The following is a 24,074-nucleotide window of genomic DNA, read 5'->3' as shown; positions in this document are numbered from 1 at the left end:
AAAAAGAAAGACTCTGCTTTACTGGTTTTATTTCTACTTAATGCCTGGGAGGATCAATCGTATATTTTATATGTAGTTGAAAAGATTTTGATGTTCGTATTATTATGTAAGTTTGATTTCAGTAAAATACAATTTTTTTTTTAAGATTTGAATTCCTTTTAAAGATAGTGACGTAATCTTTTATGTGATCAATTTTTGAACAAAATATATCTTATCTAAAATTTTGTAGATGCGGATTACATTTATTTTTTTCAAAATTAATATAGAAAACTAGAAAATAAATTAAGTTCAAAATTTCATGAAAAAAGTGATATTGCAATTTAAAATATAAAATATTATATCTTAACTGAAATATGAATTTAAAATATCTTTGATTGAAAATAATATCTATGAAGTAAAAATTTTATCTTAATTTTAAATTATGATTATTATATATTAAGATGATAATGATAGTGATGGTGTTGGTGGTAGTGAGGGTAATGCCAATAGTTTTATTCAAGTGTCACAGTATCCTTCTTCTTGAAGGTTTTGTTTGCTTTCTTCTATTGGTGAAACTTTTAGGGTTGAGAGTTTTTGACAGTGTGAGTCTGGATCAACGAGTTGCTTGGTTTTGGGCTCCGCAATCGAAAACTATTTTATGGACCGAAAAAATTCAATGGATCACAACGCCTAATTTATATTAAATATTGAATCCATTTTAATTTTATTATTTAAATTGTAGTTGGATTTTTAATAGGCATGTGAATAACTTCTTTTAACATGAAATATATGTTTAAGAATTGTTTAATTTGTTTAGTGTTAGCAACCTAAAACTTGTTTAACTATACTTTAATTAATGTTGAATTAACAATTTTGAAATTAGAGATTCTGAAAAAATATATAATAAAAAAAAAGAAAAAAATGAAAACATTAATTAATATATTATTAAAATAACTTGAAACATAACATTAAAATATAAAAATCTTTTTGGTGGCCGACACTATTTATATCCCCATACAAAGGCCGAAACTCTGGGAGGCACTTAAGCCGACTCAAAACATACTATAAAAACTACTTAGTCATAATAATTAATAAACTCTCTTATTTTATTCTCCTTACTAAATTAAACTACTAATTAGTTTTTAATCCATTAATCATGATGTTTTCTGTAACCATTGTTGCTGTAATGCTCTTCAAGATCTACTTTATTTGAAAACCTTCTTCCACAGGAAGTACATACATGCTCCATTTCACGATGAACCCTTGATTGATGATCTCTAAGACCTTGATCATTATCACAACGGGTGTTGCATAAATTACAAAACCCATCAAAATCTCTTCTTCCTGTCTCTTGACTAAATCTTTCATTTCTTTCTTTTTCTTCTTCTTTCTCTCTTTTCTTATCTTGTTTACTCTTTTTTTTATTAGTCTTCTTTTTATTCTGTTCATATTCATCTTCATCTTTCTCTCCCTCTTCTTTATTTTGATCATTATTATATTTATACCTATTCAATCTCACAGTAGACATTTTCTGTTAATACAAATACAATAAGATGTTAATAAATGATATAATTCTATAGTTATTAATAGGTGAGGTTGAAATGTAAAATTATAAGCTTAATATATATACTACTTATAAATGATATGAAAATGTAATATCTAAAATGTGCATTTAAATTTGTATAAATATTATTTAACAACTAATATTGCAAATATTTCATCATCAAAATTCACATGTAAAAAATTTAATTTAAAACATTAAATTCATGAGTTAGTAGGTAACATGAATCACATTTAATAACCAACGAAAAATTCATAACTCTATTGTTTTCTAACTACCTTTTATAAATTTCATGCAAATAACATGAGTTTAATAATGGACATAAATATTGGAAGTGAATAATTAATAGTAAAATAGCATAAATATAATTTTTATATATTATAATTTATATATAAAAATATTAATTATATATAATAAAAAAAACCAAAACTTTAATTAATGTGAAAAAGAGAAAAAAAAATGTTAAAATATTAATCTATTAACTAATATATTTAATGTATTTTTTATATGAATAACTAATTTAATAATTAATATTAGTATATAAATAATATAATTGAAGCAAATGATTCTTTTTTCAAAGATCAAAATATGTGAACGCTAACTTAAACATAACTTATGTAATTTAGTAATTCAACAGACACCAAAGAAAAAAAAAGACACCAAAAAAGATTTAGAAATTCAATATAGTGTGTGAAAATTTGAGCCAAAAATAAACTAAGCTTAATAAGTTTAAACTTGATCCATGTAATATATAAATTTTCGGACTCAACTTATCCATTTATTTTTTTTTTTGGAAATCAACTTATCTAGTTATTCATGAGCCAATTTGGATTACTTCCAATTTTATTTGTTAGTGTACAATCTAACTACAAAAAAAAAAAAACTTCCATGGTATTTTTTCTCCCGTTGAGGCATGTGTCCGTTTTTTTTTTAAATACTTTGCTGAGGTAGATTTTGATCCCAAAAAATAGCTTTTTTGCCTTTCAATTTCTCCATATTTAACATAAAATTATCAAAGAAAAATATTACAATAATAGAAGGCTAGTAGAAACCACTTTTGTTCATTGTGAAATTTTGTTTGATCTAAATAAAATTTTCTGCGTTTAAAAGTATTGTAAATTAAATTTGTTAAAATAGTTTTTCTGATTTAATGACTGATTTATAATAGATGCTTTATATTTTTATTGATAGATTCTAGTTGAAAAATGAACTCAATAGTTATAGTAGTTTAATTATTAACCACTCAATAAAACTATAAGAAAAAAAAGTGGGTTGATTTCCTTCCCATAGCGGCTAAAAAATAAGCACCAAAAGAATGTACCATTATATTAAGCCAAAACAATATAGAACATCGTAGAATGGACTACTCTGGCATCGCATCATCAAGTTTAATTATGATCAAACAAATTAACCAACTAAAAAAACCATGGTTTCTAACTAGCAAGTAAATTATATAAATTTCATCATAAAATTAATGATCTAAACAATTCTTATAGCATTGGATCTATAGCGGGGCATAATGAAAATTGGTGGGGGCATGCCTTTTGCCGAGAAGTTTGGAACAAAGTGTTTACCAAAGCTTTTATTCTCTAGATTGAACACTCCAGTGTCACACGAACCAAATGCAAGGTTATGAAAGTAAATACCTATGAAATCATCCGTATAATATATTGAATTTGGAATAAGCGTAGGACACCTTGAACTTGGCACCGAAACAGAATTGTTGTCTCCTACGAACAAGATTTCACCATTCAATGTTTCCATACTCTTCTGTCCCCTTGATGACGGAAAATTTAGTTTAAACACCGTAAAATTCACACTCAAGTGGGGTTTATCATATTTATGTAACTCCTCCTCTAGATCCTTGCTTAGGTCAGGTTCAGAATACTCTTTTACTTTTCGGTTTTCAATTTCACGTTCAAGCTCCTCTATAGCCTTGTTTATCTCCTCCCTTAGTCGGTCATGCTCTTCTTGCGTTCTAGCTTCATATTCTGCTCGAGATCTTTTCATCTGTTCTTCCAACTCGGCATCCTTGGCGATTCTCGCTTCCAGAGTAATGTAGTCTCTTCGAACATGTAGCAACTCTCCCATGGAAGTTTCCACAAGATAAGCATTGCCAGAATAGTTGCACACAGATTGCGGAAGCCTTTCGTTTATGGTCTTAAATCGGAGATAACAAGGAGAGGAATTATTACCACCGGGACTTTGCTTATACCTGTAAAAAAAAAAAAGTAAAAGAGAGAAAAAACTATTTCTTGTGTATTGAGATTGTATTTAACAAGAAGATACAAAATATTTATAAAAATATTATTGGACTATATAAAAAATGCTAAGTTACTAACAAATGACTATATCATAAATCCTTAAACATCTAATATTCTAATAGTGTTTAATAATACCTTTTTCGATAAATTCTGACGATCCAGCTGTAGGAACTCACGGCGTATGCCATACCCTTGTGAAAGATAACATCCGCAAAGGATCGTATGTGTTTGCTTGGTTTTGGATAGCTCCAGAAATTGTTACCTGATTTGTAATGTGCCAATTTTTGAATGCCGCCATAGATTGCAATCACTTCAAAATCATTCGGGAAATCATTCGGGTCCTTGGAAAGAACGGCTTTGTTGACACCATACTCGTCCATGTACATCACTCGGTCACCATTATCGCACTGAATTGGCGGCAGTTTGATCATGGAATTTTCCGATTCGCTTGCAAACGGGTTTATAAGAACCAGTTGTATTTGCGGCGATTTGTTATCTACGAAGAACAACCATCCATGAGAAGATCCACAGCATCTTTTGTAAGGAAGGTTGAGTTGAATTTGATTGCAGAGAGTATCTTTGGCTATGTTGTACAAACCACGAATTTCTTGATGGCCTTCCATAGGAACCACCAGCAGAGGAAGTTGATGATTTGCGCGGAAAAGATGGTGTTTGCGCTTGTAAAATCTATGTGAAAAAGAGAGCCAAGGTTTGCACACTGCACCAAATCGAGCATAGTCATAGATATCATCAAACCTATCTGTGATCATATTCAATATATCATCGCCAAGAATTGCCCATTGAGATGCAGCATTGCCGGTGTTTTCCTCCACCATTGTTGCCATAATCACAACAAACACTGAGGAGGAGAGAAGAGAAAAAGAGAAACTGTGGTTTACTTTTATTTCCAATTATATCTAATTGAAAAAATTTTGGGAGTTGATATTATTAAATAAGTTGGATTTCAGTAAAATACTTCAAACTTTTTTTATTTAAATTTCAAATCGCTATTAAAGGTAGTAACATAATCTTTTCTGTGATCAATTTTTGAATAAAATAAATCTTATCTGAAATTTTGGAGATATGCAGATCATATTTATTTTATTCGAAGTTAATGTAGAAAACTAGTAAATAAATTTAAATTCAAAATTTCGTGGAAAAAGTGATATTACAATTTAAAAATGTATACACTCTATAATATATTATATCCTAACTGAAATATGAATTAAAGATATCTTTATTTGAAAATCATGGCTATGAAATAAAGATTTTATTTTGATTCTAAATTATTATGCTTATTATATATTAGGATGATAATTGTAGCAATAATATTGTTGGTGGCGGTGATGGTGTGCCAATAGTTTTATTTAGTTAAAAATTTAACCTAATTTAGTTTATGAAATAGAATATTTAAAAAAAAAATTTTGGTCATGGGCTCAGCCCAGCAAGAAAAGAACCCAATCCGTCCAGAAACCCGCCCCTGAACCCGACCCACCCATACTCTCCTACGGTCCTACCCCGCTCACGTACCAGTATACCACCCCTTCTGAGCAGATCCTTCTCCTACCTTGATGCTGCCGATTCCAATGCCGCCAAACAGCTGCTGTCACCCACCATCAGCGTCAAAACATCGCCAGATCACCACCGCCGTAACTATCCCTCTGAAGCACGCGGCATCTCCGCTCCCTTCTTCGATCAGATTCCTTTTTTGCTATCAGTCACGGTGTTCCCACCACCAAACCTTCGTCGCCGATGCATGTGAGATCGCCAGCTGCCACTCCCCGCCTAAGAGTACGATTGAAGGCCTTTTTCTTCGCGGATTGAAGTTCTGCCCCATTGCCTCTTGTTCGATTTGGCAGAGATCTCGCTTTTCCACCCCCAATCCGGTTCTTCTAGCTGCATTACAGATCATTAGTTGCGGAACAATGCCGTCGCTACGCCAAGGAGGACGACCTTGAACTTCCGCCGTCATCGTCTTCTGAACGATATGTCCGTTCCGTTTTTGCCTCTGGAAGCTGGCTTCCTCTGCCGCGCCCTCCACGCGTTGCTTAAAAAATTAGAAGAAAAGCTTTTTTTTTTTTTCGAATGGGTCGTTTTTTGTTTGCATAAGTGGGCCAGCCCATGAACCATTTAACTTTTTTTTGTCCGTTCTTACGGTTTATCTCCCTCAAGTGACTGACTGCCTGCACTGCACACCCCTCCCTTGCTTCAGAGACCTCGCATCTCGCACGCTGCCTCATCGCCGATCACCGTAGTGGTTTCTTCGCCGGTAATCGGTTGCTGATCCACATATAACATCGTTGCTTCTTCCTTCGTTGATTTGTCCAGGTTTTTTTTCTTAATTTTTCATTTTTGCTTCTCTGTATGGTACTTCTAATCTTCATTATTGAAATTTGTTCAATTTTAGTTATATTTTATTTTTAGTTCCAATTTCAGCTGGATTTTAGGTAGCTCTAATCTTTTTCTGAGAACTGGTTTACTTCTACTGCTTGTATCATGAAAAGTATATCCATCATTGAAGTCTTGTTCTATGATTTATTCTGTGGCATATTGTTTGTGATTTATTATTGGATCTTTTTATGCTTCATTTGATTTTAATAAAAAATCGACGCTATTAATTGTTTGAAAACTTTCATGATAAGCTTGTTAGTTAACGTCAACCTAAAAAGAATTTGTTCAAAGATGTTTGGAATCTTTTAAACGAAACTTAATCTTTTGATTACTAAATTGATGTCATGGATCTTGAATAAAATCGATGTTTCACGCATTTGAAGAGTTAATTCAAGGGTTTAGCTCTAAATGTTACAATTGTCTTCCAATGCAAGAAGAATATCAAAGCAATAATAGTCAAGACGAAAACAAGGAGGACAAAGAAGAGACACCATGGAAACAAGCACCAAAGAAGACTTAGAAATCAAGAAAGTGGATTGTGATGCATCGGAGATCGAGTATGTTAGTTATGGTGGCGAGCACCACCTCCCCCTTATCATGAACCTAGTCGACCAAGAACTCAGCGAGCCTTACTCTATATTCACGTATCGTTACTTTGTCTATCTCTGGCCTCAGCTCTCTTTCTTGGCATTCCACAAGGGTAAATGTGTCGGCACGGTGGTTTGTAAGATGGGCGACCATCGAAACGTTTCCAGAGGATACATTGCCATGTTGGTTGTGATAAAGCCCTATAGAGGAAAAGGCATTGCTACAGAACTTGTTACTAGGTCTATTAAGGTGATGATGGAATCTGGTTGTGAAGAAGTTACTCTGGAATCAGAAGTTACAAACAAAGGAGCATTGGCACTCTATGGTCGCCTTGGCTTTATTAGGGCTAAGAGGCTCTTTCATTATTATTTGAACGGAGTGGATGCTTTCCGGCTCAAACTGCGATTCCCTCGGCCGGAGCTGCACCCATCTCTGCCTGTGATGGCAGATAAATATGGTAGTAGTCATGTACCAAGTGATCATGATAATTCAGCATTTGAACAATGATTTGATTCCTTCAATGCCTGTTTGAGTGTTTGTAAAGAATCATAAACCCTTCTTGAGCATATTGATGTAGAATTAATTAGATACCAAGATTTTTTGTTGGCTCAACTCTACTTATATTACCATGTAATGATGATTAATATAATGCTATTAGTATTAGTGATTATACAATATATGAATATGGTAAAAGAAAAAACTATAAAATTATGCTATATTCTGTTAAATAATACCCTGTGGGATGCCTTTTGTTGTGAAACTTAGAACAAATTGATTATCAAAGCCTTTATTTTCTGCATTGAATATAGGAACTTACCACTTCAACGATGCACTCATGCGAGGTTTAGTATCAATCTCACTCAAAGTCATATACTTCATGTTCTACCTCTTGATTTTGTATTAAGCAAATATTTAAGAGGACATATCTGTTGAACAAATATATATATATTTTGCAAGGCCAATATATACGCAGATGTTTGAGAGTGTTATCCAACAGCAACAAATAAATTAAATAAGTGTTTGCAGATATTGTCTCTTTTAGTTGAAGGCCAAGGACAGAATCCTTTGCTCTGTAATTTGTATTGATCACAATGTTCCTTAATTACCTACCAAATCTTGAAAGAATGACTTTTTCCTCATCCATCCAACACCTACATTAAGCTTTGTTAACTATGTTTATAACGTCGTGGAAAGTTGCACCAAGTCATGCTTTATCTTCTAAGAAAAATATCTTAAATTAATATAGAAAACCTTGGATTCTTCTTCAAGTAGCCAGTTGCCAATGGGAGCATATTCTAGAGATAATACGCCATACTAACATTATCTTATCTGTTTCATACTTTCATTTCCTTTATTATCTTTATGCTACATATCTCCGTCATATAGAAGTAACATTTGGGTCTGGCCCTACTTGACATTTGACAACAATTATGCCTTTAAAACATTAAATTGTGCTCTACGCCTCTCATCTGAAATACCCAAGATCCTTCTTGTAAATTCCTCCAAAATCCATAATGACCTCTATTAACATATAAGATAAAACCAAAAATACAGAATAGAACTATTAGATTTCGCTGAACACAATTTATCATTTTCCATTTAACAAGTCAACTTCAAACAATTAAAAAGAAGCCACTTATTTTTCTTTTTCTTTTTTTCCCCATAAAAATAGAAAAAAAAAGTTGACAAGTTGGAGTAAGCCGCCGTCGTTTTTCGTTTCTTTCTTGGTTCTAGAAATCATCACCGTCGTAACCACCATCATCGTAGCCAAGATCATCCTCAACCTTCTCAGCAGCATCATCAGCAATCTTATCCTCCAAATATTCAGCACCTTCCACAAGGGCTATTCCACCAACCGCACCAGCTAACGCTCCAACCGCCAAACCCGTCCCCATCCCACCAAACTTACTCTTCTTCTTCTCCTCCACTACCACCGGCGCCGATGACGGAGCCCCCGATCCATACCCGCCGTAACCACCGTACCCTCCCTCACCATACGCCGCCGGCTGAGGAGGAGCTCCACCGTATCCCCCGCCGTACGGATACCCCGCCGGTGGATTCGAATAATACGACCCCTGCACCGGCGGAGCACCACCGTAAGAGTAACCGTACCCCGATCCCGGCGCAGGAGAGTAATCCCTGGACCCTGGAGGTGGAACGCCGTAAGGTGGAGCATTGTATGGATCCGGCGCACGATAGCGTGGCTCTCTAACAGTAACGTTAACGTTAACCTTTCCGTGTGGCCTTCCGGAGGGTCGTTTCAGTTTGAGAGTTCTGCTTAATGGAACGCCGAATCCGACGTCGTCTAGAACCTCGGCTAATTTGAGCCGAGCCGAGCCGATTAGTGGCTTGGTGTCTTCTTCCCTGCCAGCGTGGACGACGTCCACGTGAAGCGTGAGGTTCTCCAGTGGCTCTGGTGGAAGCGGAATGACGAGGGTTTCGTCCCAGTTGGGATCGGTGTCTCCTTCTTCGTCGACACGTGTCGACGTCTTGTTGCTTGGGTCGACCCATACCACGGCGTAGGGCCTGTTGGGCCCGTAGCGCCAGTTCACGTTCTTGAGCCCGCGGGCTGATTCCAGCTTCACTTCGATTTCGTAGCGAGAACCCATCGTTGAGAGTGGTAGTTGCAAGAGTAGAGAGGATTTTTTTTTACGAAACATAATGTGGGATGTGCGGGTTTTTATATGGTGAAGTGGAAGGTGGAGGCTTTTGGTGTTTGTTTTTAGGTCCTTGGTTTTTGTTAGAATAACGGAATTGCCAAGGACGCCTTTAACAAATCACAACTTTATCCCTTTTTTTCCTTTGGATAACTTTAATGTAATTTGTGACTTTGTGTTATAACGTATAGTTAACGTAAGAATAACAGTACGTTTAATTAACGGGTGTTACCTACTGCTATTATTTAGAATTTTTTGATGTAGGATGAAATTGATTTTGCAAGGACAAAATTGAAATTAAATGTTGAAAATCAAGGTCAATTTGGATATAAATTATTAAAACTTATTTTGATAAAGTTGGTTGGTAATGTGATAATTTTCATACGCTTAAGCCAGCAGGGGTAGGGTGTAGCGGGGGTAAAGAACATCTTGGGTGGGGAATAATAGAGGAGAGTGGTTGCTTCGAAATTAAGGTTTTGAATAATATTTTGTGCCGGTTTGGGCTTCACTTTGAAAACAAAACATGGAATCGTTCTAGAAGTAGTAACTAATAGTTGAGGCAAATGACATATATAAAATCATTGGATGAAATATTTTTAAAAAACAGCAACATTTTAAAATATATTATTTCATTTTAAATTATTTGATTTCTATCTTTATTCGTTTTAACTTTTTGATATTTTATTTGAATTTAAGTAGGAGAATTTAATTTATATAAATAGTAAATCGTTGATTCGATTAATAATGTGCTTTCGCTGTAATGTAAATTAAATCAATATTAAAAATGTATAGATCGAGTTTAATTATTTTGATTTATATAATTTTATTTTAGAATATACATGTAAACTAATTCACTTTAAGACATTAATATAATTTTGATCCTTGAATAATTTGTTTGCATGAATTACCCTTAAAATAGAAAGGTTATATCTTATCTTATCAATATCATGCATACTCGCATAGGATAATTTGCACTAAACTTTGGTATAATTTGAAAAAAGGGATCTTAGCTTTTCGAAATTATCAAACCATGTAATTTTTTTTTCAGTGACCTTGGGTGCCTGCTTTAGCGAAGTCAGAGAAGGAATAATAAGATACTTGGATTAGGCTTTGCTCATCACGCATTTAAGCATTGCCACACGGAGAAAACACGGGCATGATGATGCATCCTTATGTTCTTTTCTGGCAAAGCATCACGCCAAAATTAATAAACATAGCCATTGTGATTGTGATGTCATCAATCCATTTATTTTTATTAAGTTTTTCCATTGATTTAACATTTGAGTAATATACCTTTGTTAAATACTAATATATTACAAACAAAAAATGTTAAAACTCCCAAAAAGATTGGTGTGTGATTATAAATTTTTTTAGTTATTTTAAGTTAAGCAATTCGATAATAATAAAGAGGCAGTTTAGTTCTATACATAGTTATGTCAGGTACATACCTAAATTTTGAGCTCATTTCTACGAGTGCATACTATTGGGCATTCATGTGTTGCAATGAGAGTGTATCATATTTTGGATTTAGATTAAGAACTAAGAAGATGGTTAATCTGTAAAATGCAGTTATGGTATTTTATAATTGAGTTTAGTCCATGTTTAGACATCTTTTCTGGTTTATGTTTGCACATGTACAATGTTAATAAGTGAATAATTGCACTTTTTAACCAAGCAAAGATTGTTTATTTTGGTTTTCTTCCCACTCTTTTGAAGGTAAAAAACCACGCTCCATAAACAAAAATTTATTTGTTCATTTGTAACTTTACTATGAATTATAATCTATGAACATCTAAAAAGTTTCTAGTTCAATGACCATGGAAGTTAGGCCAAACATTAACCTAGTATAGAGACAGTACCAAATTTTGAGAACTCTACCATAAGAAGCACAAAGAAGACCACATCGTGTAGAAGTGAGAAAGAAACAAAGTGTAAAGACTATAAATATAAGCGACAAGTGACACTTAAACTCACGGAGCCGTGTGGTGAACACAGAGCGAACTATTCTTTCGCCTTTTACTAAAGAATACCGTGTGTTCGCCACTAAATGCGGCATACGCCAATTTTTGGGAGAACTCTTCTTTGAAGAGTTCTACAACAATACTAGTTAAAATGTTAATTTCCTTTCTTATATGTATAATTTATGTTTAGCTATGTCTAATTAATTAGAAAACAATAAATTGGTTTTAAAATTGAGTTCTGAGTAGGTGAAAATGCAAAAATGTTTTTTATTATTTTTACTTAATGAAAAATTTATTTATATTTTTCAAAATTAATTTTTTATTTGTACTTTTTAGCGAAAATGGCCAACATTGAGCTATATTTTTTGGGCTAACAAGTGAATACATTTATTTTTTTTAAAAGGGACTCGAGAGTAAATGTTTTTATAGCCTTGTAGGAAGAGTGGAAACCCACAAATAAATTGTCAAAAACTAGTTATTGGAACTGCAAAACCCATTAGATTGGGGCCCAAATTGAGAACCGAGGGGGACAAAAACTTCAGAACAAAACTTTAGGCCAAACAAAAAGAAAGACAATAACTGAACAGTACATGACTAAAAAAAAAAGATTGTTTTTAGAAATATAATTTATATTAATGAAAATAATATAATGCATGATTGGATTAAATATATTCATGCTTATATTTTTGTTACTTCTAAATCTTGTTAAGACCAAAAGAAAGATGTGTTAAGGACTTAAGGTACTGTTCTTCTGAATAATTATTTTATTTAAAAAAAAAAACTAAAAAAGGGGAACTTTTTCATAGCAAATGACAATTACATTGATGTTCAATGCTAATGAGAAGGAATTTCAGCACATCAATCAATGGAGGAACTAAGCAAAGATCTAATATAGAACACAGGATAATATGATAATAGAGAGTTTATATAGATCTCTTGACCTTTTTTTTTTCCGGTTTAGAAGTGATTTGTGGTCTATCTTTGATAACATTGTTAAAAGGGATGGATCACGAATTATTGAATTCTTTTCTTTGAGTTTGGGTCAAATTTTGTACAAATGATCGGGAAAAAAAAAAAGTTGTGTCTCTGTCTTGAAATAATGCTGAAATGTCTTTAAACTAGTGTTTGTTTTGAGGTATTGAGATAGAGACCGAAAAACTGAGACTTAGTATCATGTTTGTTGGTTCAGTGACTCGTACTAAAATTTATGTCTCTGTCTTCAAAATTTCAATATTTCAGTACCTCAAAAAAGTGGGAACACATGGGACTAAAATTTTTAGAGATGGAGACTGAAACTTTAGTAACATTTTATACCTAAAATACTCTCATTTTAATTAATTAATTCCAATTTTATCTTTTGTACAAATTAAATTAGAGTTTCATTCTTATTTCAATTTCTGTCTCCCATTTTGCACCAAACAGAATACTAAAATTTATTTCAATCTCTATCTCTTAGTCTGTGTCTCTCAATCTCAGTCTTTTTGTCTCTGTCTCTCCATCAAACGCTACCTTGACATGCCAACTTTACTGGCATGATAATTGCATTAAACACTAGCATAAAACAAAACGGAAGATTTTCAAGTGTACCGTTATACTGGTGTATCAGTAATTTTTAACCGTTGATCTTAATTATATATATTATATATATATTTTATAATTAAGATCAACGGTTAAAAATAACTGAAACACCGGTATCACGGTATATTTGAAAATTTTCCAAAACTATAACAAGTTTATTTCCTTTAATACCAATACAATAATGCTGCTTTAGTGGTTAGACATTAAAAACATGGTTGCCAAGACTGATGAGACTATTTTCAATATTTCATACAAATATAATTACAGTCAGACTAATTAATTAATTACGGTCTTTCAAACCCAGTAGTAGTAAGCTCAATCTTTCAAGTTATGTAGTACAACCCCAATTATTTGCCGTCACAATTAGGTAGGTACAAGGTACACAATTGAAAGTACATCCACTACATTATATTTTTTTAATCAAATATCACAAAAGTTAATAAATTGTACTTCAAATTATTAAAATGACCACCATGAAATTTTTGTCTATCCATGCAAGTATCAATGATTTCATTTTGGCCTTTATTTTGAGTTACATGAATAATTTTCACCAAAGTTAATTGGTTGTAGAAAGTAGAAATTAAATGAGGAGTTAATAAGAGTTGGTTTGAGTTGTCTTAATTGTGGCACGTGGTGGAACAGCTTGCATGCATGTGGGAGAACACATAGGCCAATATATGTTTAATGATATTTAGAAGTAACCCTGCATATATATGTAACCTGGATATATATGTCCCAAAAAAAAAAAAAAAAAAAAAAAAAAAACTGGAAATGAAAAATACAATGCAAACCAATTTGGTTGAATCGAATGCTCAATTCTCTTATCTGCTTTGATAAGTATTAGAAGGTTGAATCTTATCTTGCATGTATAATAATTTATTGATTAAGAACACACTTTTATATAAAATTCAAATCTACTGATACATATATATATGAAAAAGTTTAGGATTCAAATTAATTATTTAATTTTGAAATTCTAATATATATATGAAAAAGTTTAGGATTTAAATTAATTATTTAATTTTAAAATTCGAAAAATTAGAATAATGAGAGATATTTTTTTTTATATATAATAGATCTTTTATTTTTCAACTAATTGATTCTAATTGACTATCTTCTTAAATAGTTTTCTAGCAAAATCATATTATATATGTATTATGAACAATGTTATATGGTCAACAAATATTATTATTTTTTATTAGCACTTAGTCAATAATAATTTGTACCCATATTTACATACATTTTACACAGAATACAAAAAATATATAATTTGTACTTATATTTATATTTATTATAATTTTACACACATAAATCAATACAATTTATACCTTAATCAATATAGTTTACATCTACGTCATAAATTAATAAAATGAGAATTTAGTATTTGTATTAGTCAAATAAATAATAATAATAAATATTAAAATTATTTGTCTTCAAAAATTTCTCATGTATTATTAGGTTATTTTAGCTGATCTTTTATTTCATTGAATGTAGTGATGTGTAAATAAGAATAATATATCATAAATAAATAAATAAATAATCTATTGTCCTGGTTCTCAAATTGAATTGACAATATGGCAAGCAAATTAATTGGAGTTTTGAAGAAACTGTACCTACCTATGAATAACTGCTCTGCAACACAATAAATTGAAAACCAGCAACATTATTACTGTTCACTAAAAGTATGTTTGGTTGATATAAGGTAGTAAAATTGTTAACTGAGTGAAATGTTCAAGAATATAATAATCTTAGTGTGACATGTTGAGATGACGAACTAATAATTCGATATATTTCCAACATAAGCTTTTCGTTTTTACGGAAAATTGAAAAAGGCAATTGATTAATCCTTAATGGCTTGATTTTCTTGTTGATCTAACAAGACATATTCTTTTAAATTACGTATTCCAAAATTCTAATGCTACTATATATATATATATATATATATATATATATATATTAGCCTTTGATTACCCCTAAGAAAAATAATTAACTAGCTTGATTGTCTGGACCTAAGCTAAAATAATAGTAGCTACCTGGCATATATGTACCTCTAATCTCGGCTCATTAATTTTTTATAGATATGGAGTCCAATTTTATCTTATTATGGATTTTGAAAAACTTTGACACAAATATGGAGTAAGAGAGGAATTGCCTTTGCCAGTTGACAATTTATGTAAAACCATTAATATAAGCAGATTTATTTAACTTGTGATCAGGGGTCTTATAAAATCTTCAATGGATTTGCTATCTACTACTTATTTTGCCAAAATAACAAAAAATTAAATAAGAGTATATTTTGGTTTGGTAAAATTTTAGAGAATTATTTATGTTCTTAGTTTTGAAACATTAAGAGTGTTTTTTTAAATATTTATAAAGATATTTTTTAAAATAAAAAATTTAATATAATTTTATATATTAATGAATATTTATATTATTTATTTTTATTTTTTTTATTATATTTAAAATTATTTAAAAATATTTTAAATATTAAAAGCAATTACTACAACAAAAATTATTTTTATTGACAAACTTTAGTAGCAATAACATAATAACTATTATACATCTTATTTAACTAATGTTTTTGTATCAATTATATATTTGTCATTATTACTGTATATTATGATAGCAATTATATTTTTTTGGAGTGAATACCCCATCCGGCCCCTGACAATTATTTCGAAAGGACAACGAAGCCCTCAAGAAAAAAAAACACCCAATCCGGCCCCTGATAATTTTTTTGGGACTGATTAGCCCCTGTGCCAAAAAAAATAACATTGATATTTTTTGGCACAGGGGCCTCGTTGTCCTTTCGAAGTAATTGTCAGGGCCGGGTTGGGTTTTTTTTTTGTCAGGGGCCGGGTTGGGATTTTTTTTTTGTCAGGGACCTCGTTGTCTTTCGAGGTAATTGTCAGGGGCTGATTTAGGTTTTATTCTATTTTTTTGCAACCAATAAAAAAGTTTTACCGACAATTGTATAATTACTGCTGAAACTTTTTAGCGCTAATGTCTAATTGCCAGTAAATTATTAATGATGATTTTTATTACCACTAAAAGTGTTCGGTAGGTCGGGTACCGAACGGTTCGGGTTGGTACTTCGGTCGATGAGAGGGGGGATCGCCTGGTTCCGCGTTGCTGTGTCGAAGGAGGGGTAACCGACTTTCCGAGCTCTTTATGTGGAGAGGGGGTGTCACCTGCAAAGACAATCCGACGCTCTAGTCAGTCCAATGTGCAGGCGAAAAGTGAAAGAATTGTATGTGACGTACCTTTGGGGAGGAGTAGGACCCTCCCCATATATACCGTGTCGGAGGTAGGTCCCATAAAGGTAGACCCAACTTCCTCGAAACTTTCTCCACACAGCTGTAACGGAGCTGTAAGGAACGCGTGTCTAGGTAGGAGGTTGAACAGCTCAAGCCCGACCGTTCGAGTCGGGTGATCCACAAGTCAGGTCGGCCCATATGCTGTTTGGGCCAGGCCGTAACAAAAAACAAAATAAATAGCCGTTAAAAATAACTTTTCTAGTAGGGAATTTTATTAAACGCAATTTTAAGTAAAAACTTTAATAAATCCACCCTATATATTTAAATTGATCTCACAAATTTTATATATGAGTCAAGTTAATATTCTAAACTTCTGTTAAATTAAAATAGTCATTTACATTTTTTTTTATCTTACACCATTTTTTCATCTTATCTGTCATTATACAAACGACGTAATTTTGTTGTATTTTATGTAAAATTTAACTATTTACATTAGTATAGGTCAAATATGACAATAGATACAAAATAGTTTGAGCACAAATGTGATACACATTATGATGATTAATAAAAATTTATGGGACTTATTTAACCCCCTCATGCATGCATAAAAACTTAGACCAATTTAAGGATGGGTTAGGGAAAAAAAAAACATCACAGTGAAACCTTATTCTCAAATGTCTTTATGTAGAAAACTGAAAACATCTATTAAGCCATTAGTATTAGTGAGAAAATTAGGTTGGAAATTATTGATATATACATGTTAGACTTGTGGAAATGGACGGTAAACATCTACAAATTAATAGAATTTAATTTTAATACACTGATAACATAAAATATTTAATACAGTAGTATAATTACATTCGTTTTTTTATATAACTATTTACACGATTAATATAAAAATAATTATTTTTTTGATATAATATTACATAATTGAATGTACATATAAAATTACTTTACACTGAAAATAGATTAAAATTAAATTCAATTAATAAAATAGCTGAAAGGATCCTTAACAGAACAGACGGCGTGTTTTAATATTCGGCAAGAATGATACAAAAAAAGACAAGTATCTACAATCTAAGCTGGACCATTAAAAGGTTAACATGAAAGTCATCACATAACAATGACTTTGAGGATGTGTATTGTGACCTTATAATTAGTCTCACAAGTCACAACAATAACTAACATTATAACCATATTCCTTTTCTTTCTTTCTATTTTTTAATCTATCCAACGGACACAAATTTGTTTAAATAAATATGTTGTAATAAAGCTTATTCTTTTAACATTTGATAGCATTGAATGGATCACTTATCATTAAGTTAAAAAGCTCTATACTATATCTATTCATTTTGTATAATGTTTATACTCTTTTAATATAAAAAAAATTGTGCTAATTTAATATATAAGTCACTATCACTACACAAAACATTTATTTATCCTTTAAAAATCCAATTCCAAAAAAATTGGGGAAGCATGTTCATGTGCTCAGAGCAAATGCATACTTCCAAATTTGAAGATCAAAGTACATATTTGAAGTGTGACATATGAAATGGACCTACATACATAGATTTATAGTTTTAGATGCTTTGATTTTAGGCATCATTAGGCATAAAAAAATGTAACAATTTCTAAAACTTTTACTTAAAAGAAAAAATTAAATTACTACCTCCTACCAAAGCTAACAGAGTAAAGGGCTCATTAATTGGTCACAACCACTTCCATGGATTCCATAAATGCTATCCAACAACATCACTCAAATGCAAGCTGTCTATAAAAATCAAAATTCACTCCAACACACACATCAAATAAAATTGTTACTTCAAATTGTATTTATTTATTTATTTTTATCATTGTGAAAAATGGCAGCAGAGTCTCTGAATCTGAAGATCACAGGTAAGAGCCATGTGAAGGCAAAGAAGAACATTGGAAGAAAAGAGTATCAACTTGTGACCTTTGATCTTCCATACTTAGCATTTTACTACAACCAGAAGCTGCTGTTTTATAAAGGGAATGACTTTAAAGGAATGGTGGAGAAGGTGAAAGAGGGTCTAAGTGTGGTTCTTGAGGAGTTTCATCAGCTAGCAGGGAAGATAGGAAAAGATGAAGAAGGAGTTTTCAGAGTGGAATATGATGATGAAATGGAAGGTGTTGAAGTAACTGAGGCTGTTGCTGAGGATGTTGGTGTTGAAGATCTTGCTGTTTCTGAGAGTAGCAGTTCCTTGATGGAACTTGTTCCTTACAATGGTATCTTGAATTTAGAAGGCATGCATAGGCCTTTGCTTGCAATTCAGGTAACTTTTTTCTTATAACTTAAGAGTTTGATTTTGATGCACTGATAGAAAGTCTTACAATCACATTCATTAACGTTTGTTTTGAGGTAGTGGGACAGAGACCGGGAGACTGAGACTCAGTATTATATTTGTTGGCTCAGAGACTGGTACTAAAATTTCTGTCTCTATCCCTAAAATTTCAGTATTTCAGTACCTCCAAAAAATGGGGACAAAGGAGACTGAAATTTTTAGAGACGAAAACTGAAATTTTAATAACATTTTATACCTAAAATACCCTATTTCAATTAATTAATTCTAATTTTACCCTTTGTACAAATTAAATTAAAGCTTCATTCTCGTTTCAATTTCTGTCTCCCACTTTGCACCAAACAGAATACTGAGATTTGTTTCAGTCTCTGTCTCTAAGTCTCTGTCTCTCAGTATCAGTCTTTCAGTCTCTATCTCTCTACCAAACGCTAATATCACGCAGTCAACGTGAAAGGTGGAAGATAATTATTTTTGCTAATGTGACATTATGTGATTGAATGCATATGTAAAATAGTTTTATACTGAGAATGCATCAAAATTAAATTCAAATTTTTATTTAATATTTTTTATTAGGGTACTATGATTTAAGAGGATAATTGTCATATTAATTTCAACAGAATGAACTTTGTAGGGTAAGATCATTTGTATGAGATATTATATAAATTTAGTTATCTTATGTCATAAAGATATATTTTAAGAATATAATAATATTATTTTTTAATTTTTTATGTATTTAATATACTAAAAATGTTAAAAGGATTATTTTTTTTAAATAATTTTTAGTAAAATATTTCTTTATGTATTTTTAAAATGTGTCTTTAAAAGAAGGATTTAATTTGGATATAGCTTCATAATGCAACATAATATACACATATTTTACACCATTTTTAAAAGGTGATGATAGATGTACTTGTTTTATGTTATAACTTATAAGGTAAATTGATTAAGACTTTAGTTATGAGATTGTAGGTTAACTTAGTTATATAATGCAAATTAGTTAGTCTCTCTTATATCCTACTTAGCTTAGCAAGTTGTCAAAACAAGAATGAGTAGGCTATTTAATAGGATTATTAATGAGTTGAAACTGGAAACGGCTTCTTCTTCCCTTTCATTTGGTTCAAATCATTAAGTTGAATTTTAGAATGGTCCTAGTAACAGATATATTAATGGACCCAATCCAAGGCAACTGAACTCAACTACCACATTTAGTGACTTGCATGCTGCATTGCATGTGATATTCATGATTACCAATTCATGAGACTCTGCTTTTGCATGAAAAAAAAAATATTAGTATTTAGTAACAATACACCTTCCTAAATGTTTTCTTAAATTAGTACTTTTTTTTTTCAACTTTTGAGTGTATAATAACATACAATTACATGGAAATGAAACTCCCTTAATCATAAGTGCTTAAATACTTATTTCCCAAAGTACAGGTTTTAAGTTTATCTTGATAAATGTTTTCATAAATTAAAGGGTCAGTTTGGGACCATTGCCTTTGCTATCTCTAACTTTTCATTGTGGTAATAAATAGAACCATGTCACATTCAATACAAAGGTAAGGGTGTAGGTAGTCTAATAAATTGAAAGTTTTAAGCTCTCAAGATAAGGCATGGTGAAAAATCACCCCATGTTACCCTATTTTGAAATTACCTTTATACTAAATTTAGAGCTTGTTTGGATGAGTTTTTAAGAAAATATCTTTTTTTGAATTATCTTTTTTTAAAAGATCTTATGAAAAAGTAAAAGTAATTTTATATTTGGGTATCTCATGCAAAAAGATATTTTTATCTATCAATTAAGTTTGGATATAACAATATAAAAGTACTTTTTTTTTATTTATTACATGAAAAATATCTTTTTTTAAGAGAAAAATATCTTTTAAAAAAATATGTAAATTACAGCTTCTAAAAAAATATTTTTTTATTTTCCTAGTACTTTTACTTTTACTACTAAAAATTTGCCAAACACGCTAAAAAATATAAAAATATCTTTTTTCATTATCAAAATAAGTGCCCAAACAAGTACTTAATCTATGTGGAAAATATTTAAGAGATTTTTTTTTTGTGTGTTGTGAACAGCTGACCAAACTGAAAGATGGGCTTGCAATGGGCTGTGCCTTCAACCATGCAGTCCTTGATGGGACTTCCACGTGGCAATTCATGAGTTCATGGGCCGAGATCTGCAGCGGCGCACCATCAACAGTAGCCCCACCCTTCCTTGACCGGACCAAGGCCCGAAACACCCGCGTGAAGCTTGACCTCTCATTGCCGGAGCCCAATGGGCTTCCATCCGAGAATGAGGAAAAGCCCAAGCCCAAATTAAGAGAAAAGATCTTCAAATTTTCCGAGTCTGCCATCGACAAGATCAAGTCAACGGTCAACGAAAACCCACCATCGGACGGCTCAAAGGCATTCTCAACATTCCAAGCTCTCTCGGCCCATGTTTGGCGCCACATAACCCTGGCCCGTAACCTAAAGCCCGAAGACTACACAGTCTTTACCGTATTCGTAGATTGTAGAAAACGGATCGACCCACCAATGCCAGAGGCCTATTTTGGAAACCTTATCCAAGCCATATTCACGGTGACAGCAGGTGGGCTTCTGTTGGCCCATCCACCACAATTCGGTGCATCATTGATCCAAAAAGCAATTGAAGCCCACAATGCTAAAGCAATTGATGAAAGAAACAAAGAGTGGGAGAGTGCACCAAAGATTTTTGAATTCAAGGATGCTGGAGTGAATTGTGTGGCTGTGGGAAGCTCTCCTAGGTTTAAAGTTTATGACATTGATTTTGGATGGGGGAAGCCTGAAAATGTGAGAAGTGGAACCAATAACAAATTTGATGGTATGATTTATTTGTATCCCGGCAAGAGTGGTGGTAGGAGCATTGATGTTGAGTTGACTTTGGACCCTCATGCTATGGAGATTTTGGAGAAAGACAAAGACTTCCTTCTTGAGGTTTAACATTTTCATTCTCTCTTTCCAATAAATTAAAATTAGGTCATTATTGCTATTCGGTAGTTATTCACTTGAAGATCCATGTTTTCAGGTAAAAATAATAGATAAGATATTGACATATATATATGTCAAATTATTTAATGCAATTCTTATCTATATTTTTGCATGAAAATATTGTTTTTATATGAATAGTTACCTTGTTATTATCTATACTAATGTCATGTAATTTTCAATTTTTATTATGATTGTGGGTTTTTCGTTCTTAGTAATTAACCATGTATGGTTATGGATATGATTATTGGTTATTGTTATGGTTATGGTTATGGTTATTGATTGAATGCATATATAAAATAAGTAATTAGTTCCTGTGGTTTTCATTTTTATTTGAATACTTTTGGTCTTTATTGTATTATTAACGAAAAATAGAAATGTTTGGTAACTAAAGAAAAATGAGACATTAGACCACATATTTTCTCTAACCCTTCATAATAGATTCACTTGTATGTACTATCACCAAACAGAGAAAAATGTTGGATTAAATTAAATACTAAAAATATTTAATAACTAAAAAAATTAGTCAAAAATAATTAAAATTTATCTTATTTAATATTCATTAATTCTAACAATAATTAATAAATATTAAATAAAATAAATTTTGATTTTTTTTATCTTTCCAATATTATCGATTAAATAAATATATGCGGCAGTTTCTAGTATCTAGTTTCTAGTTTCGGGGATGAGTGACATCAAATCGGTGCATGTGGCCATTAAATAGTGGTTTAATTTCACAAACACTTGTAAGTTGTAAGGTATTATAAGTTGAGGGAACATATGATTCAAAAAAAAGGTTGACAACTCGAGATGCATGACAACACCTAAACATAGATCTATCATATGTGTGGATGAGATATGAACAAGAGAAATTTTAGGGTCAAGTGATCAAATTCATGTTATCTTATAATTAAGCAATTATATAGTTGGTGAAGTCTTAATTATTTATTTTGTTTAGTTTATTTATTTATTTTTATGTTTTGGTCAGTTGAAGCTTAGTTGTTGTTGTTAGTTTTTTTTTTTTTTTTTTTACATCTAACCATGAAATCTTGTAGATGCAAATTGTGGGCCTATTGTATGCTTTTGCTTTCTGTGGATTAAAACATAAAATTAAATCCTGGCTTGGTCAATTACCAAAAAAAACAAAAAAAAAAATCCTAGCTTGGTCCAACCCTTTCTTCAAATCTTCATATCTGATATCATCGCTCATTTTTTATTTTTTATTACTGAGATCAAAAATTCTGACCACAAAATACAAAAATTCATATCACTTCCAAGAAAAACGCATAACTGATATCTACTCAATTATTCATATTTTATTAAAAAAAAAAATTGTTATTATGTGTATATAAATTGTAGAGTACCATGCCACTTACCTACACTTAGATTGATAATTGAGCTTGAATTAGACGATGTCTTACATCTCTCTTATGTATGCAGTTTAGAGAACAAAATTCTATGTTATTAGCTTCTTATTATGGGACAGACAAGGAGAAAAATAAAAAGAAAAAATCAAAATAAAAAAAATGACCAAAAGAGAGATCTAATTTTGCTTGTTCTTATATAAAACGAATTTATTCAATAGTAGGATAATTAACCATAACCTTATTTTCATTAGATGTCACTTGGGTAATATAACTAATATATATATAAAGAGTGAGTACAGATAGTTAGTTACAAGTTTAGAGTATATACTATATAATCAATTGTTAGTGAAAAAGTCATCAGATTTATAGAGTGAGAACTAGGATTGTTAGTTCCCTCAACTTCACCCTCTCTTCTTCTGGTTTGTGGGATTTTCACATTCAGAACTTCAATTCAAGTTTATCTTTCATTTTCAATGTCTTCTAACTATGAATTTAACATGGTGCGGTGAGCGATTGTCGCTTGCAATCACTTTGATCACTTTTTCTGTTCCGTTTCTTCTCCTTAATATTTCACACTTTTCTTCGATCACTTCGATCACACTTTTTCACATTTTTTCTCTGAATTTCTATTCCCTTCAATTTCTTTCTCCCTTCTTGTTTTCTCCTCTTTTCTTGAACTCATACCATAGAGATTGATGAGATTTGTCTAGTTTCACACATCTTGAAACGAAAAGCATTTTTTATCAACGAGATTAAGAAAAGAAGGTCCGAATCTGCACTCAGATTCGTTGAATTTTAAACTTCAAGCCATGGATCCTACAATGATTAACACACCGCCAGCACCTAGTGGCATCGATCTCAATGCCCTAGCTTATCTAGTAGCTCAGATCAACACTTTTTAGGCAAATTCTCCTCGTCCTCTAGCTAATCCTATCATGGATCCCTCATTCCCATTCTTTCTTCATCCTGATGATAGTCCAGGTAACCCCCTTATATCTGAAATATTAAATCACAAGAATTATAATTCGTGGTCAAGATTGATGCTGCGAGCCCTAATTTCGAAGAACAAGATCGCATTTGTTGATGGTTCTCTCTCAAAACCGATTGAAACTAATCCAACTTATGAAGCATGAAAAAAG

The 24,074-nt window shown here is 31.7% G+C and overlaps 4 protein-coding genes and 1 non-coding gene across 7 annotated transcripts; 3 read left to right on the top strand and 2 right to left on the bottom strand.

Moving 5' to 3' along the window:
* Positions 1–2,913: 2,913 nt before the first annotated feature.
* LOC112751828 (uncharacterized) lies at positions 2,914–5,505 on the bottom strand. Of its 2 annotated transcripts, none has more exons than XM_025801106.2 (3): positions 5,372–5,505; positions 3,940–4,663; positions 2,914–3,755 (listed from the first exon to the last, which is right to left on the bottom strand). In XM_025801106.2, exons 2-3 carry the CDS (start codon positions 4,647–4,649, stop codon positions 3,020–3,022), a joined length of 1,446 nt encoding a protein of 481 aa, XP_025656891.1. In that variant the 5' UTR covers positions 4,650–4,663; positions 5,372–5,505; the 3' UTR covers positions 2,914–3,019. The 2 variants fall into 2 exon arrangements, with proteins under 2 accessions (XP_025656891.1, XP_025656890.1); XM_025801105.3 differs by having other exon boundaries at positions 5,335–5,463.
* LOC112751831 (N-alpha-acetyltransferase MAK3-like) lies at positions 5,483–7,453 on the top strand. Of its 2 annotated transcripts, none has more exons than XM_025801110.2 (2): positions 5,483–6,132; positions 6,633–7,453. In XM_025801110.2, the coding sequence occupies exon 2, from the start codon at positions 6,688–6,690 to the stop codon at positions 7,288–7,290; it is 603 nt and encodes a 200-aa protein (XP_025656895.1). In that variant the 5' UTR covers positions 5,483–6,132; positions 6,633–6,687; the 3' UTR covers positions 7,291–7,453. The 2 variants fall into 2 exon arrangements, with proteins under 2 accessions (XP_025656895.1, XP_025656896.1); XM_025801111.2 differs by having other exon boundaries at positions 6,630–7,453.
* Positions 7,454–8,351: 898 nt separating this feature from the next.
* On the bottom strand, positions 8,352–9,809 carry LOC112751830 (uncharacterized). Its single transcript, XM_025801109.3, has one exon. It carries the CDS (start codon positions 9,441–9,443, stop codon positions 8,514–8,516), a length of 930 nt encoding a protein of 309 aa, XP_025656894.1. The 5' UTR covers positions 9,444–9,809; the 3' UTR covers positions 8,352–8,513.
* Positions 9,810–11,416: 1,607 nt separating this feature from the next.
* On the top strand, positions 11,417–11,533 carry LOC112753337 (U5 spliceosomal RNA). The gene has a single exon (XR_003177728.1). It is a non-coding gene; the product is annotated as a U5 spliceosomal RNA (small nuclear RNA).
* A 6,465-nt stretch (positions 11,534–17,998) lies between these two features.
* LOC112751827 (BAHD acyltransferase DCR) lies at positions 17,999–21,883 on the top strand. Its single transcript, XM_025801104.3, has 2 exons — positions 17,999–18,530; positions 20,639–21,883. The coding sequence occupies exons 1-2, from the start codon at positions 18,099–18,101 to the stop codon at positions 21,521–21,523; spliced, it is 1,317 nt and encodes a 438-aa protein (XP_025656889.1). The 5' UTR covers positions 17,999–18,098; the 3' UTR covers positions 21,524–21,883.
* Positions 21,884–24,074: the final 2,191 nt, after the last annotated feature.

This window comes from Arachis hypogaea, chromosome 15 (genome assembly GCF_003086295.3).
Source record: "Arachis hypogaea cultivar Tifrunner chromosome 15, arahy.Tifrunner.gnm2.J5K5, whole genome shotgun sequence".
NCBI classification, from domain to species: domain Eukaryota; kingdom Viridiplantae; phylum Streptophyta; class Magnoliopsida; order Fabales; family Fabaceae; genus Arachis; species Arachis hypogaea.
This window is presented reverse-complemented; position numbering and strand designations above follow the sequence as displayed.

What these genes read in the sequence shown, in the direction of transcription:
- LOC112751828 (XM_025801106.2), bottom strand. Translation starts at nt 4,649, where the DNA reads ATGGCAACAATGGTGGAGGAAAACACCGGCAATGCTGCATCTCAATGG. An exon ending in GTCAGAATTTATCGAAAAAG is followed by an intron (nt 3,756 to 3,939) that starts GTATTATTAAAC and finishes TTTTTTTTACAG; the next exon opens with GTATAAGCAAAGTCCCGGTG.
- LOC112751831 (XM_025801110.2), top strand. Translation starts at nt 6,688, where the DNA reads ATGGAAACAAGCACCAAAGAAGACTTAGAAATCAAGAAAGTGGATTGT.
- LOC112751830 (XM_025801109.3), bottom strand. Translation starts at nt 9,443, where the DNA reads ATGTTTCGTAAAAAAAAATCCTCTCTACTCTTGCAACTACCACTCTCA.
- LOC112751827 (XM_025801104.3), top strand. Translation starts at nt 18,099, where the DNA reads ATGGCAGCAGAGTCTCTGAATCTGAAGATCACAGGTAAGAGCCATGTG. An exon ending in GGCCTTTGCTTGCAATTCAG is followed by an intron (nt 18,531 to 20,638) that starts GTAACTTTTTTC and finishes TGTTGTGAACAG; the next exon opens with CTGACCAAACTGAAAGATGG.